Below are 18,543 nucleotides of genomic sequence, written 5' to 3' on the forward strand. Positions count from 1 at the left end.
TGTTTTATTTGTTTTTATTTGCTGACACATAGCTACTACACCCTCAATCTTGTCTGATTTTCCTGTTTGCTGCTTCAGAAAAAGGCTTGCGGGATCAACATTATGTAACATTATGTAAGGTGTGATGACATCTGCTGCATTGTGAGAGAGATACTCTGCAGAACAAAGCAGATTCAAGGAAGTGAAACGCCGGCAGGATCTTTCCTCGTTCCTCCCATCGTGTTTGTCTGCTTTATTCCATGTGTGTTTTCAAAATCTCTTCTTCTTCAATGTCCTTTCCTCATTCAACCTGCTGTGACGCAGTCAGGTGGCACAAGGTTATACTAGAGTCTACGCAACACACACACACACGCAGCTTGAGTCTTTGTTATTGGAGTCGTGCAACAGCGCCAGTTTTACCCGATGACCGTATGCAGGAGTGAAATAAAAAAATACTTTAATGTCTCCCTGCAATGCGACACACGCATACACACACATATATATTCGATCCCCAGCCACTGCAGTCCACATGTCGATGTCCGTGTTTCCTTGAGCAAGATACTTAACCTTTAATTGGTCATTGGTGTGTGAATGTGTGTGAATGCTAGTCTCCCTTTGTGAGGTGGCAGCCTGTGCTTCTGTATGAATGTGTGTGTGTGTGTGTGTGTGTGTGTGTGTGTGTGAATGGGTGAACTTGTTTATGTAAATGCACTTTTAAGGGCTCACACACGCAGACACACACACTTGTTCCCAACTTCCCATCCCTCTTGAGAAATTAACACTGACTTAATTGATGGAAACTACCCTAAGTTAACCACTACCTGAAAATATGTACATTACGTTACATTTAAATTATGGGGACTTGCATTTTTTTTTTACCTAAGGAGAAGCAAGGACCCAAAATGTAACTGTGTAAACAGATTAAATGTCAGGAATAATACACACACACACACACACACACACACACACACACACACACACACACAAAGACACACACTGAAACTAAACTACTTAAGATAGCCTACTCTTTGATACAGCTTTGATCGTCTGAATGTACTTTAAACACATCCATTACTTTGACCCCTAGATTCGTGTTTATGGTCATTGGCTGCTGGAGCCTATCTTATAGGACTCTCTCTTCAGATACTGAGGCTGTATTTCCTCCTCCTCCTCCTCCTCCTCCTCCTCCTCCTCCTCCTCCTCCTCCTCCTCCTCCTCCTCCTCCTCCTCCTCCTCCTCCTCCTCCTCCTCCTCCTCCTCCTCCTCTGTGAGCTGCTGCAGGCTCCTGGTTGTGGAGACATGTCTGCTCAGTGATCAGCTTAAAATCTCAGAGGTTTTCCAGCAGCAGCTCACTTTATTTGCCAGCTCTCTGTTCAAACATGCCACCAGACCGAGTGCAGACAAAATGGTGCAATCTTATTCCCTCAATCACACCGTCCAGCCCCATTCCCCCCCATTCTGCAGCAGGGAGGGAGGGGCTGGTTTTGTGTGGAAGTATGACGTATAGTACATATACAAAAGTGCAATACAGCGAAGTGATTGAAGTGCTTCTTGGCGATAAGTTGTGCCTGAGGGTCAACGTTTCAGTTTATACAGAAATGTACCATTTTCTGTTCATTTGCTAATTTTGACAACAAAAAAAACTACTCAAGTACAGATAAAGTACCTCAAGATTGACTTAAAGCATTGTAATCTAGTACATCTAGTTAGTTTCAGTCCACACTAGCTGTACTAGTAAGGTGTATAAGCAGTTTTGCATGTATTTACGCTCTGACCATTACTGCACTTCTTGTTAATACTCATGTACAAATATGTCCAAAAAAGACTTGAGAAAATATACTTAGTTACTTTCCACCACTTCATATAGGTTTTTTTGTTGAGGAAGTACAACTCTTTCCAGCATGGAGCATTGTGGTGGAAGCAGAAGATGACCTTTGTGCCCTCTCTCTGAGTTAATGCTGATTGAAAAATATCAGAGTGCTGCTGTGAAATATTTGGAGTTCTCCGCCTCTTTGACCACGGCTACTGTAGCGGCCAAAATCATATAGGAATAAAACAGATAATTAACTTAAAATAAATAATACAGCCGCTGAGGCTTAGCAAATCTTACGCAGGGTGTTTCAAGCCAGCAAAAGGAAAGCCATAGGAAAGGCTTAAGGAAAAGGGATATAGGAAACCTGTACTTTGTTATCTGAATCAAATGGAGAATCTTGTCTGGACCTGGATCATTGCTCTGCGTAAGATCTGCTAACTAGTGCCTCAGCGGCTGTATTATTTTAAGTTAATTATCTGTTTTATTTCTATATGATTTTGGCCGCTACATCTACAAACAGTTGAAATCCCTCACAGCTCCGCGTTAGAGGTTTTCTCAGCTGCTGTCTCACATAAACCTGACACAACGGAAATGTAAAGCAGGACATTTTTTCTGCGTCTCCATCTGTTCTTCCGCCTTCTCTGACTGTCTTTTGCTTCCTTGTTGTTATTGAGTTAGTTGTTCTTTACTCGCTGGATAAGAAAAGGGAACAATCTATGTCCATAATCTGTTTTATAGCACATTATGTGAGGGATGATGTGCAGCGAGGCGGTCGTTATTGAAAAAATAACCTGACGTAAGTGCTGACTGCATAAAAAAGTCTGAGCTTTTGTAGAAAAAAAGTCAGAATTGTTGAGAAATTTCAGATTTTTGGGAGAAAAAAGTCAGAATTTTGACTTTCAGCCTTTTTTTCTCAGCATTCAGAATTTTCTCAGAACTAAAACACAGTATATATATTTACTAACAGGTCATTTATTTTTTACTAACTCTTCGAGGTCGTGGCGGCGTCTCTTTGTGTTACATTTCCATAGGTTGAAAAATCTGTTTATGCAAATGAAGTTTCCATGACATACGACTGGTTGTAGTTCAGAGTTACATCTCAGCTGATCACATGGTTCAGTCCGTGGTGAACAGCAGTGAAACATTGTTAATGCAGACTTCTCTGTCACCTCTGCCTTTACGCTTTATAAAAAGAATGATTTGCGTTAGTCCATGTGTGCGACAGTACATTTAAGCCACCTATGTTTTAGTTTTTTTTGTTTAAAATGCTTTCCTCTAAGTCTTTCTTGTAAGTAATAGTGTATAACTGGAACAACAAGATCATCTACTGGAAAAATGTGTCTGTCACATGCAACGGAATGACTCCTCCTACATATCAGCTAGAAGCTCAAACACAGGGTGTGACGCGTCACGCGACACACCAGCAGCCGCAGATATAAATAGACACTTAAGGTTTTTTACGCCTGTGTAGTGATGTGGCTTTAGTCTTCAAGTATATAACCTTTCTCGCGTTTTTATAATGGTGCTATCAGTGCTCCAACATTGGGTCATTTCGACAGTACTTTAACTTAATTGAAAGTAAAACTACTACAGTCTTGAATTGAAAAAATTACTTAAAGAGGCCCTATAGTGCTTTTTTGGGGTTTCCCTTTCCTGTAGTGTTTTATAAAGGTTTTTGTTCATGTAAAAGAAAAAGAAAGACCTTTTTTAAACATTAAAGCATGTGACATGTATGTAGTAACGTGTGTTGTTTGCATTTTATTGTTGTCTTTTATCCTTTCGCCTGTATCTACTTGTCTTTTATACTTTCTTAAATGTTGTTGATGTGTTGTGATTTTAAAAAGATGTCATCTGGCCAGAGACAACAGCTGGAAATTAACAATGTTGGCTAAAGCTGCCCCATTTACTGTTTTGTGTGACCGTTGATCAATGGGGACTGTCCACGACACTATAAAATAATAAACTAAACCTATCACAGTAGAGACACTAAATACAAATATGGACCTGAAATGAGCATAGTTCCCCTTTTAATATCCTTAGGTTCCTCCTGCTATATAATAAACAAACTAATGTCTATTTTTCTTTTTGTTACAGAACCAAAGACAGCATGTACCACGCTCTGACCTACGCCACCATCCTGGAGATGCAGGCCATGATGACCTTTGACCCCCAACACATCCAGACCGCAGGGAACACCATGAAGGAGGCGCAGGCCATCTGTCAGCGGTGAGACTTCCCCAAAAACACCAGGGGGAAATAAGGCCCTGAGGAACAGCTGATAATCTTGTATTACATCACATCAAATTTAGCGGACTCTTTATCCAAAGTGATTTATAATAAGAGTAATCAACCTTGAGGAGACATATAGCGAGAATGCTATATTTTTTATATGTGCAGTCAAAAAAAGGTGGGTTTTCCTTCTGCAACAACAGATGTGTAGACTTGTTGCAGTCCTGATATGGAGTGGTGCCGTGATGACGATGTATTTGAAATCCTACTTGGATGTTAGCATCGCAAGGGTTCCCTCTACAAAAAAATAAATAAGATTTTGAAATATTGCAGAAAATAAGCTCTTTTGCAAACAACCATGTATGATACTTATCCATATTGGTCAGTAGGATAATCTCCACATATTGACACCACTTTTACAATGTTTGAAGAGTATAACAATAAAAATGCAAGCTCCAGAAGTAACAAACTAATGTTGGGCTATAAAGGAACTACAGCACGGTCACATGACTTCACGTCACCACCGCTAAGCTAAAGGCGGCTAATGTTGGGCTATAAAGGAACTACAGCACGGTCACATGACTTCACGTCACCACCGCTAAGCTAAAGGAGGCTAATGTTGGGCTATAAAGGAACTACAGCACGGTCACATGACTTCAGCACCGCTATGCTAACGGAGGCTAATGTTGGGCTATAAAGGAACTACAGCACAGTCACATGACTTCACGTCACCACCGCTAAGCTAAAGGCGGCTAATGTTGGGCTATAAAGGAACTACAGCACGGTCACATGACTTCACGTCACCACCGCTAAGCTAAAGGCGGCTAATGTTGGGCTATAAAGGAACTACAGCACGGTCACATGACTTCACGTCACCACCGCTAAGCTAAAGGAGGCTAATGTTGGGCTATAAAGGAACTACAGCACGGTCACATGACTTCAGCACCGCTATGCTAACGGAGGCTAATGTTGGGCTATAAAGGAACTACAGCACAGTCACATGACTTCACGTCACCACCGCTAAGCTAAAGGTGGCTAATGTTGGGCTATAAAAGGAACTACAGCGCGGTCACATGACTTCACGTCACCACCGCTAAGCTAAAGGCGGCTAATGTTGGGCTATAAAGGAACTACAGCACGGTCACATGACTTCACGTCACCACCGCTAAGCTAAAGGAGGCTAATGTTGGGCTATAAGGAACTACAGCACAGTCACATGACTTCACGTCACCACCGCTAAGCTAAAGGTGGCTAATGTTGGGCTATAAAGGAACTACAGCACAGTCACATGACTTCACGTCACCACCGCTAAGCTAAAGGTGGCTAATGTTGGGCTATAAAGGAACTACAGCACAGTCACATGACTTCACGTCACCACCGCTAAGCTAAAGGTGGCAAATGTTCGGCGTGATGACGTTTAGTCGTCTCATTTAGTCACTTGTTAGCAACTGCCGGTTTAAAATTCCGCAGTGGGGAATTTGACATATGTTGTGTCGTAGAACCAAACGTGAAAATCTCATTCAAAAAAACCATTGACTTTGAGACCAGGGAACCAGAAATGCTGAAGTGCTGACTAATTTCCAGGTTTGAGGACTTATTCCTAAAACACTTTATTAATGGGGAGCTTGTTCCACCATTTTAGAGTCAAGTGGTGATGGGATAATTGAAAGTCCTCTATCAGCTACAGAAATACGTTTTGTTTCCTTAAAGCCAGGCAATCCAGAGAGGAGCCGGATTAGAAACGGACAAAAAGTTGTATTTTAGTAAAAGTTTTGTGATCAAACATTTAGAGAGACAGACACTCAACACAACGCGTTCCCAGTAGCAACATCATAACAACACCAGAGGTCATGTTTTAGATTGTCCCCACCCCCTGGACAAAGGAATTTCACAAATCTCTGACACATAACTCTTGGAGACGCTGCGACAAACTGTGCATCTGGTCTGCCCCCACAGAGAAACCCCCCTCTCTCCTTTTAGACCAGGGGTGTCCAAACTTTATTCACCAAGGGCCACATACAGAAAAATATACGAAGGGCTGGGCCACTCCCTAGAGGTATTTTGGCTCATAAGTCAAGTTATAAGTTGGAAAAGTCAATCCAATGTAGGTAAATTATTCTTGATACTTGAAAATGCTTTAAGAACAGCTCTCCTGAGGGTTTCATTTATTTCGTTAGCAGCTCATTCCTTAAAACAGAAGCTTCAGAGTGATTATAATAAGAGGAAATGTGAAGGCTTTGTTTCAAGGTTGTTATGAAAATAAGTTATTGGGCTTTTATCTTATCAACTTTAATTGACTGAGTTTATTTGAAAAGTGGACTTATTAACACATGAATACTACTGTGTAATATATTTGGACATATATTTTTTAAGAAGTACAATATAAGACAATCAGAAGTTTCATTTGTGGGCCGTATTACATTATACATTTTGAATTTGCTGAGGGCCGATTCAAAATGACCGGCGTTTGGACACCCCTGTTTTCAACCGATCTGAGCTGCACTTTCCCTTTCTGTTGTTAGGGCTCTTTAAATGTTTGCACTGTCAGCACCTTGTTGTAACTTCGCCCTGCACAGCGTCCTGTATTTACTGTAAAGAGCTCGCTGAGTCACTGATTTGCATTGAAACATGATAAGCAAAGAGACGCAGGACAATGCTGTGCTGCTGGAAAACAATCCTGGAGATTTTCATTTTCATTTAGTTCTTTCTTAATACTGTGAGCCATGTTCATGCTCAACTCTCCGACTGCTTCGTGCACATTTTAGCACCAGAGGTGGGAAGTAGTGGAGTACAAATACTTCGTTACTGTACTTAAGTACATTTCTCTGGTATCAGTACTTTCCTCCACTACTTATTTTTCTGAAGACTTTTTACTTTGACTTCTAACATGTTGAACACAAATACCTGTACTTTCTACTTCTCACATGTTGAATACAAATACCTGTACTTTCTACTTCTTACATGTTGAACTCAAATACCTGTACTTTCTACTTCTCACATGTTGAACACAAATACCTGTACTTTCTACTTCTTACATGTTGAACTCAAATACCTGAACTTTCTACTTCTTACATGTTGAACTCAAATACCTGTACTTTCTACTTCTCACATGTTGAACTCAAATACCTGTACTTTCTACTTCTTACATGTTGAACACAAATACCTGAACTTTCTACTTCTTACATGTTGAACTCAAATACCTGTACTTTCTACTTCTCACATGTTGAACTCAAATACCTGTACTTTCTACTTCTTACATGTTGAACTCAAATACCTGTACTTTCTACTTCTTACATGTTGAACACAAATACCTGTACTTTCTACTTCTTACATGTTGAACACAAATACCTGTACTTTCTACTTCTCACATGTTGAACTCAAATACCTGAACTTTCTACTTCTTACATGTTGAACTCAAATACCTGTACTTTCTACTTCTCACATGTTGAACTCAAATACCTGTACTTTCTACTTCTTACATGTTGAACACAAATACCTGTACTTTCTACTTCTTACATGTTGAACACAAATACCTGTACTTTCTACTTCTCACATGTTGAACTCAAATACCTGTACTTTCTACTTCTTACATGTTGAACACAAATACCTGTACTTTCTACTTCTTACATGTTGAACACAAATACCTGTACTTTCTACTTCTCACATGTTGAACTCAAATACCTGTACTTTCTACTTCTTACATGTTGAACTCAAATACCTGAACTTTCTACTTCTCTCATTTCCCAAACAGCTGGTTCCTTTAGTCTGAATGTGTGTTTGGTGCGTGATCATTATTCTTTAGAGTCATTGCGTGCCTATTGATTTGAACACGATCCGTGTATCCATCATTTCCTGGTCTTCTCTAAAGAAGAGGGACCAATGGAAACGTTGTCATGTTGCCGTTGTTCAGCATGGAAACATTCATTAGCTAACAATGACATTATTGTTCTATTAATATAAAGGGAGGTCAGGTACTCTTTAAAGCAGCTGCTAGTTATGGGTACTTTTTACTGAAGTACATTTCAAAGCCTCTTTACTTTCACTTGAGGAAAGAAGTTTAGTCAGTACTTCTACTTTTACCAGAGTATTTTTAAACACGAGTATCTGTACTTTTGCCATCTCTGTTTAGCACACATTTCTGCACAGCCCTCCACTTTAAAATATAATACCCTGTAGTTTGGCATATAATCATTGTCCTAAGTGTTTTTGTTGTTTTTCAGTTTTTAAGGTTATTTGTAAATTTAAATTTGGTGTAAATACTTGTCTTTAGCATCCTGTTTTAATGCTAAATTGTTTATCTTAAAAATACTTATTTTTATTATCCTTATATATAATTTGTTGTACCTACTTTGCAACTTATTTTTTTAGATTGTTTATGTTCGCACCACCAGATACCAAAGGAAATTCCTTAAACTTGATTCTGATTCTGATTCTGATAACTCATGATGGTTTTATTTGTTCTGCTTCCTCCATCAGGAACCGCAAGAAGTCCAGCTTCTCCAAAAACTACACAGAAGGTCAGTCAAATCCTGTACTGACTAAAGGAGTGAGCATGGTACTCAAGTACAAGATCTGAGTACTTCTACTTTTACTCAAGTACAAGATCTGAGTACTTCTACTTGTACTAAAGTACAAGATCTGAGTACTTCTACTTGTACTCAAGTACAAGATCTGAGTACTTCTACTTTTACTCAAGTACAAGATCTGAGTACTTCTACTTGTACTCAAGTACAAGATCTGAGTACTTCTACTTTTACTCAAGTAACAGATCTGAGTACTTCTACTTTTACTCAAGTACAAGATCTGAGTACTTCTACTTGTACTCAAGTACAAGATCTGAGTACTTCTACTTTTACTCAAGTACAAGATCTGAGTACTTCTACTTGTACTCAAGTACAAGATCTGAGTACTTCTACTTTTACTCAAGTACCAGATCTGAGTACTTCTACTTTTACTCAAGTACAAGATCTGAGTACTTCTACTTTTACTCAAGTACAAGATCTGAGTGCTTCTACTTGTACTCAAGTACAAGATCTGAGTACTTCTACTTTTACTCAAGTACAAGATCTGAGTACTTCTACTTGTACTCAAGTACAAGATCTGAGTACTTCTACTTTTACTCAAGTACAAGATCTGAGTACTTCTACTTGTACTCAAGTACAAGATCTGAGTACTTCTACTTTTACTCAAGTAACAGATCTGAGTACTTCTACTTTTACTCAAGTAACAGATCTGAGTACTTCTACTTGTACTCAAGTACAAGATCTGAGTACTTCTACTTTTACTCAAGTACCAGATCTGAGTACTTCTACTTTTACTCAAGTACCAGATCTGAGTACTTCTACTTTTACTCAAGTACCAGATCTGAGTACTTCTACTTTTACTCAAGTACAAGATCTGAGTACTTCTACTGTTACTCAAGTACAAGATCTGAGTACTTCTACTTGTACTCAAGTACAAGATCTGAGTACTTCTACTTGTACTCAAGTACAAGATCTGAGTACTTCTACTTTTACTCAAGTACAAGATCTGAGTACTTCTACTTGTACTCAAGTACAAGATCTGAGTACTTCTACTTTTACTCAAGTACAAGATCTGAGTACTTCTACTGGTACTCAAGTACAAGATCTGAGTACTTCTACTTTTACTCAAGTACCAGATCAGAGTACTTCTACTTTTACTCAAGTACCAGATCTGAGTACTTCTACTTTTACTCAAGTACCAGATCAGAGTACTTCTACTTTTACTCAAGTACCAGATCTGAGTACTTCTACTTTTACTCAAGTACCAGATCTGAGTACTTCTACTTTTACTCAAGTACCAGATCAGAGTACTTCTACTTTTACTCAAGAACCAGATCAGAGTACTTCTACTTTTACTCAAGTACAAGATCAGAGTACTTCTACTTGTACTCAAATACAAGATCTGAGTACTTCTACTTTTACTCAAGTACCAGATCTGAGTACTTCTACTTTTACTCAAGTACCAGATCTGAGTACTTCTACTTTTACTCAAGTACAAGATCTGAGTACTTCTACTGTTACTCAAGTACAAGATCTGAGTACTTCTACTTGTACTCAAGTACAAGATCTGAGTACTTCTACTTGTACTCAAGTACAAGATCTGAGTACTTCTACTTTTACTCAAGTACAAGATCTGAGTACTTCTACTTGTACTCCAGTACAAGATCTGAGTGCTTCTACTTGTACTCAAGTACAAGATCTGAGTACTTCTACTTTTACTCAAGTACAAGATCTGAGTACTTCTACTTGTACTCAAGTACAAGATCTGAGTACTTCTACTTTTACTCAAGTACAAGATCTGAGTACTTCTACTTGTACTCAAGTACCAGATCTGAGTACTTCTACTTGTACTCAAGTACAAGATCTGAGTACTTCTACTTGTACTCAAGTACAAGATCTGAGTACTTCTACTGGTACTCAAGTACAAGATCTGAGTACTTCTACTTTTACTCAAGTACCAGATCTGAGTACTTCTACTTTTACTCAAGTACCAGATCTGAGTACTTCTACTTTTACTCAAGTACCAGATCAGAGTACTTCTACTTTTACTCAAGTACCAGATCTGAGTACTTCTACTTTTACTCAAGTACCAGATCTGAGTACTTCTACTTTTACTCAAGTACCAGATCTGAGTACTTCTACTTTTACTCAAGTACCAGATCAGAGTACTTCTACTTGTACTCAAGTACAAGATCTGAGTACTTCTACTTGTACTCAAGTACAAGATCTGAGTACTTCTACTGGTACTCAAGTACAAGATCTGAGTACTTCTACTTGTACTCAAGTACCAGATCAGAGTACTTCTACTTTTACTCAAGTACCAGATCTGAGTACTTCTACTTTTACTCAAGTACCAGATCTGAGTACTTCTACTTTTACTCAAGTACCAGATCAGAGTACTTCTACTTGTACTCAAGTACAAGATCTGAGTACTTCTACTTGTACTCAAGTACCAGATCTGAGTACTTCTACCTGCTCTGACTGAAGATAACTGACTTTATTTTCTCCTCAGAGGAGCTTCATGCTGAAGTGTGCTACGCAGAGTGTCTCCTGCAGAGGGCAGCACTCACCTTCCTGCAGGTTAGGGTCTCACCCTCCACTGAATATCATACTGTATATTAGTATAATAGTAAGTACATTCCACCACTGATGATCTCTCCTTTGTTTACATTGATTCTCTGTTTCTTCACCTCCTTCTTGTTCAGGATGAAAACATGATCAGTTTCATCAAAGGCGGAATCAAAGTGAGGAACAGCTACCAGACATACAAGTGAGAATTCAAAGTCCAAATATAATTTGTGTTCTCTTCTTGCTTGTGTTGTCAACCCCTTGTCTTTAATTATTTTATATTTCATTATTTCTTTATTCATTTATTGATCTATTCTTTTTCATTTGTTTTATATTTATTTATTAATACATGTAATAATTTGCTCCTTTTTTTACTTTCATTTGTTATTATCATTTATTGTATTATTGTGTGTTTATGTATTAGTATATTTAAGAGGGAAAAATGCACGTTAATAATCATTTCTGTCAATGTGGCTGTTTTTCCTCTCTGCACAGATGTGTTCAAAGTAAAATAACATGGTAATAAATCATTAATAATATGTGACACAGTGGCTCACAAATCAATACAACAAGACATGCCGATAAAAACCACAAACATATCACATGGAAACAAGATCTCCTATCACAGCGTTTATAACCAACTTCTAAAAGCTTTCATTATCTCCTTTATTTCTCTTCACCTTTACAGAGAGCTTCACACAATCCTCCAGTCCTCTGGATACTCTCACGGGGAAAACCATGGGCACTTTGAGGGGGGGGTGAACCTGGGAGTGGGAGCCTTTAACCTGGTAAGTACAAGGCTAAATGTTTGCTTTTATAATCAACAACAACAAAAAGTCATGACATATGGGACACAGCACTTCCACGTCGTATCAAGTCTTTAGCAAAAGTGAAAAGACAGTAAAACCTACTTGTATTTATTTAGTGATGCTCTAAGATGAGATAAGATGAGAAGTACTTTATTGATCCCAATTCGGGAAATGTTTGTGTTGCAGCAGCATAACATGGCAACAATACAAATTAAAAGACAAGGAAGTAGAAAATATACATGTTGAATTAACAATAACACGATGTAAAGCAAGCAGTGTTTCCCATACATTGGTGGTCTAATGGATAGTGAGGTGGGCTGATGATCGGAAGGTTGCGAGTTCAAATCCTGCCTGGAACACCACTTGCCCTTGAGTAAGGCACTTAGCCCTCGGTTACTCCAGGGAGAATGTCCCTGTAATCGGTCATTGTAAGTCGCTTTGGAATAAGGCGTCTGCTAAATGTCTACATTGTAAATTATATTTTTGGGAGAATAAACCTCACAGATCCTCAACTCCGGTGTGTCTCACTCATTAACAACGCAACACAGAGCAACAAGAGCGTTGTCTACAGCCATTAACTCGCATGTATTATCTTATTTGAGGGGGGGTGGATGTGTGGGCCACCCGAATAGGTTAAGGGGCCTTTGGCTTTTCTTTTTTTGTGCGGTGCCCCCACAAATAGAATCAAATTCTGTGGGAAACACTGGCAAGGTATTATATATACATAAGTATGTGACAGATGGAATATTCAATATTAAACTGGATATATACATGTCAAACAACACGCTGAAGTTGATGCACGAGAAAATGATTTAAAAATATGGAATAAACATATTTTAGTGTCTAGCGTTTGAATTGCACGTGTCTACTTCCTGCAGATGATCTCCATGTTGCCCACGAGGACGCTGAAGCTGCTGGAGTTTGTGGGTTTCTCTGGTAATAAGGTGAGTCTGCAGACATGTGAGCGTTTAATACAACGCGAGAGGAAACCGTGGGTAGCACGATTTCCTCTAAGCTGAGAGGATTCACAGGTCAGGGATTTTTCATTCTGCTTGAAGTGGTTACTTTCTGTTGCTGAAACTAACAGTGGAAGGCGTAAACTGTATCTGTAATTTACGCTTCAAAGTACATTTAGCTGAAACTCATTTGATGAATGAACCTATGACTACACTGTTTCTCTGTTTCACAACTTCCTATTATGTGCGGAGCTAAAACAAAAGTCCTTTACGTCGTGATATCGCTTCACTTCTTAATCTCGTAGTTGGAATGATTCTCCTTCCTGTTGCAAAACAATATCGTACATATACTTCCGAGTCCTTGAGTTATTCCGAGTTATGTCACAGTGCACTATTTGTACTTGTATATTTTGCACACAAGCCTATCTGTTTCATATGCAATGGAAGTGTATGTGCTTAACAAACTAAAAGGCATTAGGACACGGTGCAAAAGAAACACATTAAACAATTAAATTAATATTTTAATACATTTGAAACCAGTCATTAAAAGGCTAGGAGAATATAAACTAAGACAAGATCAAATGGAAATACACGTGTAGGAGCCATTTTATGGGTGTTGTTGGCGTTACTTATTAATATTGCAATATTATTTGTGGACACTTGGTGGCGGGGTTAGCTGCACTAAAAAGGAGTCATAGGTGACCGGAAAGGGCGAGGACACAGGAGGAAGAGAGCATACTGTGTGTGTGTGTGTGTGTGTGTGTGTGTGTGTGTGGGTGTGTGTGTGTGTGTGTGTGGTGTGTGTGGTGTGTGGTGTGTGTGTGTGTGTGTGTGTGTGTGTGTGTGGTGTGTGTGTGTGTGTTGTGTGTGTGTGTGTGTGTGTGTGTGTGTGTGTGTGTGTGTGTGTGTGTGTGTTGTGTGTGTGTGTGTGTGTGTGTGTGTGTGCTGTGTGTGTGTGTGTGTGTGTGTGTGTGTGTGTGTGTGTGTGTGTGTGTGTGTGTGGTGTGTGTGGTGTGTGTGTGTGTGTGTGTGTGGTGTGTGTGTGTGTGTGGTGTGTGTGTGTGTGATAAAGGACTGGCTTATCTAAAGCCAGTTGAGTAGCACTTGAAATGTTTGGCTCTATGAAACCTGATGTACTTTATGATTCTGTTTTCTTCAAGTTTGTATCTTCTTGGTCGAATGCAGTTATTGTAAGTCGCTTTGGATAAAAGCGTCAGCTAAATGTTGTGTGTGTGTGTGTGTGTGTGTGTGTGTGTAGGAGTTTGGTCTGCAGCAGCTTCAGGAGGGCTGTGCTGACAGCACCTTCAGGTCCTTCCTCTGCAACATGCTGCTGCTCTGCTACCACACCTTCATGAGCTTCATACTGGGTGAGCAAACACCACTGTATTTATTTTACAGGCCGATTTATCTTTTTCAATTTTATATGTACATGTTTTTCATCCTTCCTGTCTTGTTGTTGCATTATTATTCCTGCAAGTTATTTATGTTGAATGCAATATTTAACTGTCATGTGTCGTGTCTGTAGCATCAATGTGTATGAAAACGTGTCCTCTCTTCTGGTCTCTCTGAGATGCTTACATCAAACTTAAAGATATGTGTTAGTCATTTAGTTTTTGGGAGAAGGGGTGGGATTAAATAAGTGTAAACTTCTTCCCACCCCTTTTCAGATGTGTAATTAAGTAGATTATATATTTATACATAATTTAGAATCAGTAATAATCTTTTATATCAATTTGACACTGATTAATTTGTATTGTATAATAATCCTCATGTTAAATTGTTGTATTATTGTTTTACACATCCGAAATAAATCAAAAACGTACAGAAAGACCTGCTTCGTCGTCTGACTTTGCATTTGACCTTTCTGAATGTGTCTCACCTGGTTGCGTCTCTCAGGAACTGGAGAAGGAGACGTTGAGGATGCAGAGAAACTGCTGCAGCCGTACCTCGAGAAATATCCTAAGGTTCGCCTGAATTTAAAAAAGTGACATTCTTAACTCCTGAATAACTGGAAATATTCCCAAATAAAACTGTGTGGTTTTTTTTCTCCAGGGATCCATCTTCTTGTTCTTCGCTGGTCGAATAGAGGAGATCAAAGGCAACTTGGATGCTGTGAGTCCCCGTCATATATATATAAATATATATATATATTATATACACACACTCGACAAAGCACACAGCGTTTTTCATGTAGAAAAGCAAACCCCTCTTTATAATAACCGAACTTTGAGACTGCTGATATATTTCAATCTTTTTGTCAATGTCTTCCTTTGCAATTAGAAGTATTTGTAGTCAGTTTAAGGTGTAGAAACATTTACTACTGCTACAGTTAATATACTAAATTGAATATGTCCAAAGTGAGCAGTCAAATATATTCCAATGGAGTTGATGAATTCACATATTTAGCACTGGGTCAAATATCCCTCGTGCTAAACAAACAAGTAAAGAATAATGTCATTTACCAAATAGAAAATAAACCCCCGTTACACACACGGATACAAAATGTGCTTTAGTTGTTATTGCTGAAACCTGGCAGGACGATAAGATACGATCAAATGGAGCTTTTATTAATCCCTGAGGGGAAATTCAGTAGTTTAAACGGCAACAGAGTGAGATTGGAAAACAGGAAGATAACATTGAAATGATATACAGGTAAGTCACTTTTAAAATAATTAAATGAACATATATAATAAACAATATTTAACAATTTAAGACACTTCAAGCTCACGTCCCTTCTTCCAATTTGAAAGATAAAACGTAATGACTGATGAAGTTGAGCCCTCTGCGTCGGCTACACATAATCACTGACACAATGAAATGCTCTCTATGAACACATCCTCACTGGATAGGATTTAAAGGTCACCTATTGTCTCTTCTACATCAACATGTGTCCCCTCTTCTACATCAACATGTGTCCCCTCTTCTCCATGTCTCTTCTACATCAACATGTGTCCCCTCTTCTTCATGTCTCTTCTACATCAACATGTGTCCCCTCTTCTTCATGTCTCTTCTACATCAACATGTGTCCCCTCTTCTTCATGTCTCTTCTACATCAACATGTGTCCCCTCTTCTTCATGTCTCTTCTACATCAACATGTGTCCCCTCTTCTTCATGTCTCTTCTACATCAACATGTGTCCCCTCTTCTTCATGTCTCTTCTACATCAACATGTGTCCCCTCTTCTTCATGTCTCTTCTACATCAACATGTGTCCCCTCTTCTTCATGTCTCTTCTACATCAACATGTGTCCCCTCTTCTTCATGTCTCTTCTACATCAACATGTGTCCCCTCTTCTTCATGTCTCTTCTACATCAACATGTGTCCCCTCTTCTTCATGTCTCTTCTACATCAACATGTGTCCCCTCTTCTTCATGTCTCTTCTACATCAACATGTGTCCCCTCTTCTTCATGTCTCTTCTACATCAACATGTGTCCCCTCTTCTTCATGTCTCTTCTACATCAACATGTGTCCCCTCTTCTTCATGTCTCTTCTACATCAACATGTGTCCCCTCTTCTTCATGTCTCTTCTACATCAACATGTGTCCCCTCTTCTTCATGTCTCTTCTACATCAACATGTGTCCCCTCTTCTCATGTCTCTTCTACATCAACATGTGTCCCCTCTTCTTCATGTCTCTTCTACATCAACATGTGTCCCCTCTTCTTCATGTCTCTTCTACATCAACATGTGTCCCCTCTTCTTCATGTCTCTTCTACATCAACATGTGTCCCCTCTTCTTCATGTCTCTTCTACATCAACATGTGTCCCCTCTTCTTCATGTCTCTTCTACATCAACATGTGTCCCCTCTTCTTCATGTCTCTTCTACATCAACATGTGTCCCCTCTTCTTCATGTCTCTTCTACATCAACATGTGTCCCCTCTTCTTCATGTCTCTTCTACATCAACATGTGTCCCCTCTTCTTCATGTCTCTTCTACATCAACATGTGTCCCCTCTTCTTCATGTCTCTTCTACATCAACATGTGTCCCCCTCTTCTTCATGTCTCTTCTACATCAACATGTGTCCCCTCTTCTTCATGTCTCTTCTACATCAACATGTGTCCCCTCTTCTTCATGTCTCTTCTTCCATCAACATGTGTCCCCTCTTCTTCATGTCTCTTCTACATCAACATGTGTCCCCTCTTCTCCATGTCTCTTCTACATCACCATGTGTCCCCTCTTCTTCATGTCTCTTCTACCTCAACATGTGTCCCCTCTTCTTCATGTCTCTTCTACATCAACATGTGTCCCCTCTTCTTCATGTCTCTTCTACATCAACATGTGTCCCCTCTTCTTCATGTCTCTTCTACATCAACATGTGTCCCCTCTTCTTCATGTCTCTTCTACATCAACATGTGTCCCCTCTGTGGAAAGAGACTCCTGAAAGTTTCAGGAACAAAGATTCTCTCTCTTTTTGATCCATTTCTATAAAAACCTGTCTGAAAATGAGCTGATCAGATTTTGGCCACTTTATGATGTCATAACGATGTGTTGTCTTGTGTAACCATTAGCCAATCAGCAACCAAGGTAACCCCCCCCCCCCTTATCACCTGAATCTCCTCTAGAGCACCATTGAGTTCTTTGTAACCAAATGTCTCTCAGAGGGGCGTGGGGAGGGGCTCCTTATTTTCATCTAAAGTAACAGACAGAGAATCAGCACTTTGGAAACAGGGCTGAAACAGAGGGGATTATGGGTAATGCTGCAATTATCTGTTTGGTGTTTCAGCCAATCAGAGACAGGCTCTGTATATATCTGAGACCTGTGAGATATTGATGAGAAACAGTATGATAGGGGACCTCTAATACGGTGAGACCCTGACTGTTTGCATGCTTTCAGGCCATCAAGCGTTTCGAGGAGTGCTGCGAGGCGCAGCAGCAGTGGAAGCAGTTCCACCACATGTGCTACTGGGAGCTGATGTGGTGCTTCACCTACAAGAGGCACTGGAAGATGGCCTACTTCTACGCTGACCTGCTCAGCAAGGAGAACACCTGGTCCAAGGTGGGTCGGGGAACTTAGTAATACAAATAATAACACATTTAATTTGGAGGTGCCTTTCAAGACACAGAAGGGCACCTTAAAGTGCATCAAATAAATGCTCAAACGAGCAAAATAAGAACATTTTCCTTGCAAATAGGAACGGCAAAACCGGAGCAGTGTTAACATAAAGAGATGTTTTTTAAGCAGATGTTGTGAGAGACACAAGAGAGCAATGCCTTATGATACAGAAGAAAGTCCAATAAATGCTTGATATTCTAGTCAGAGGTGGAAAAGTACTAACATCCTTTACTTAAGTAGAAGTAGAAATATTAAGTCCTGGATTGACATGTTTCGTAAATAGAAGTGCAGAAGTGTTATTAGCTAAAAGTACTTTAAGTATCAAAAGTATTCAGTGTGCAGAAAGGCTCTTTTCACGTAGTAAGACACTAAAAGTACAACATTTGTTTTCAAAATAGTCAATAATAGAATGTCAAAAAGGTTCTTGAGTGCAGTAATTGAGAATAAATACTCTGTTACAGTCAGAGGTGATCGTGGGTGAAAAGGAATGACATTGTTTTGCTTTAGAAACACAGAAAGCCTCATCATGAGCTTGAAGTTACTAAAAAGTAATCTTGAAACTAAAGAATGGGTTTCAGTTGTGCACCCCTCAGTTCTCTCCTCATCTCAT

General features: G+C 39.3%; 1 protein-coding gene across 1 annotated transcript in view; it reads left to right on the plus strand.

The window, feature by feature from the left end:
• ttc39a (tetratricopeptide repeat domain 39A) overlaps window positions 1-18,543 on the plus strand; it is a 49,634-nt gene that overhangs the window by 18,657 nt on the left and 12,434 nt on the right. Inside the window, exons 3-12 of the mRNA XM_034232819.1 lie at window positions 3,887-4,018; window positions 8,498-8,538; window positions 11,057-11,124; window positions 11,250-11,314; window positions 11,801-11,900; window positions 12,800-12,865; window positions 14,136-14,244; window positions 14,774-14,841; window positions 14,930-14,989; window positions 17,715-17,876. Of these exons, the coding sequence (XP_034088710.1) occupies window positions 3,887-4,018; window positions 8,498-8,538; window positions 11,057-11,124; window positions 11,250-11,314; window positions 11,801-11,900; window positions 12,800-12,865; window positions 14,136-14,244; window positions 14,774-14,841; window positions 14,930-14,989; window positions 17,715-17,876 (871 nt within the window). The remainder of the gene's footprint in view (window positions 1-3,886; window positions 4,019-8,497; window positions 8,539-11,056; window positions 11,125-11,249; window positions 11,315-11,800; window positions 11,901-12,799; window positions 12,866-14,135; window positions 14,245-14,773; window positions 14,842-14,929; window positions 14,990-17,714; window positions 17,877-18,543) is intronic.

The sequence above is a fragment of the Gymnodraco acuticeps genome, unplaced genomic scaffold (assembly GCF_902827175.1).
Source record: "Gymnodraco acuticeps unplaced genomic scaffold, fGymAcu1.1, whole genome shotgun sequence".
In the NCBI taxonomy this organism is placed as follows: domain Eukaryota; kingdom Metazoa; phylum Chordata; class Actinopteri; order Perciformes; family Bathydraconidae; genus Gymnodraco; species Gymnodraco acuticeps.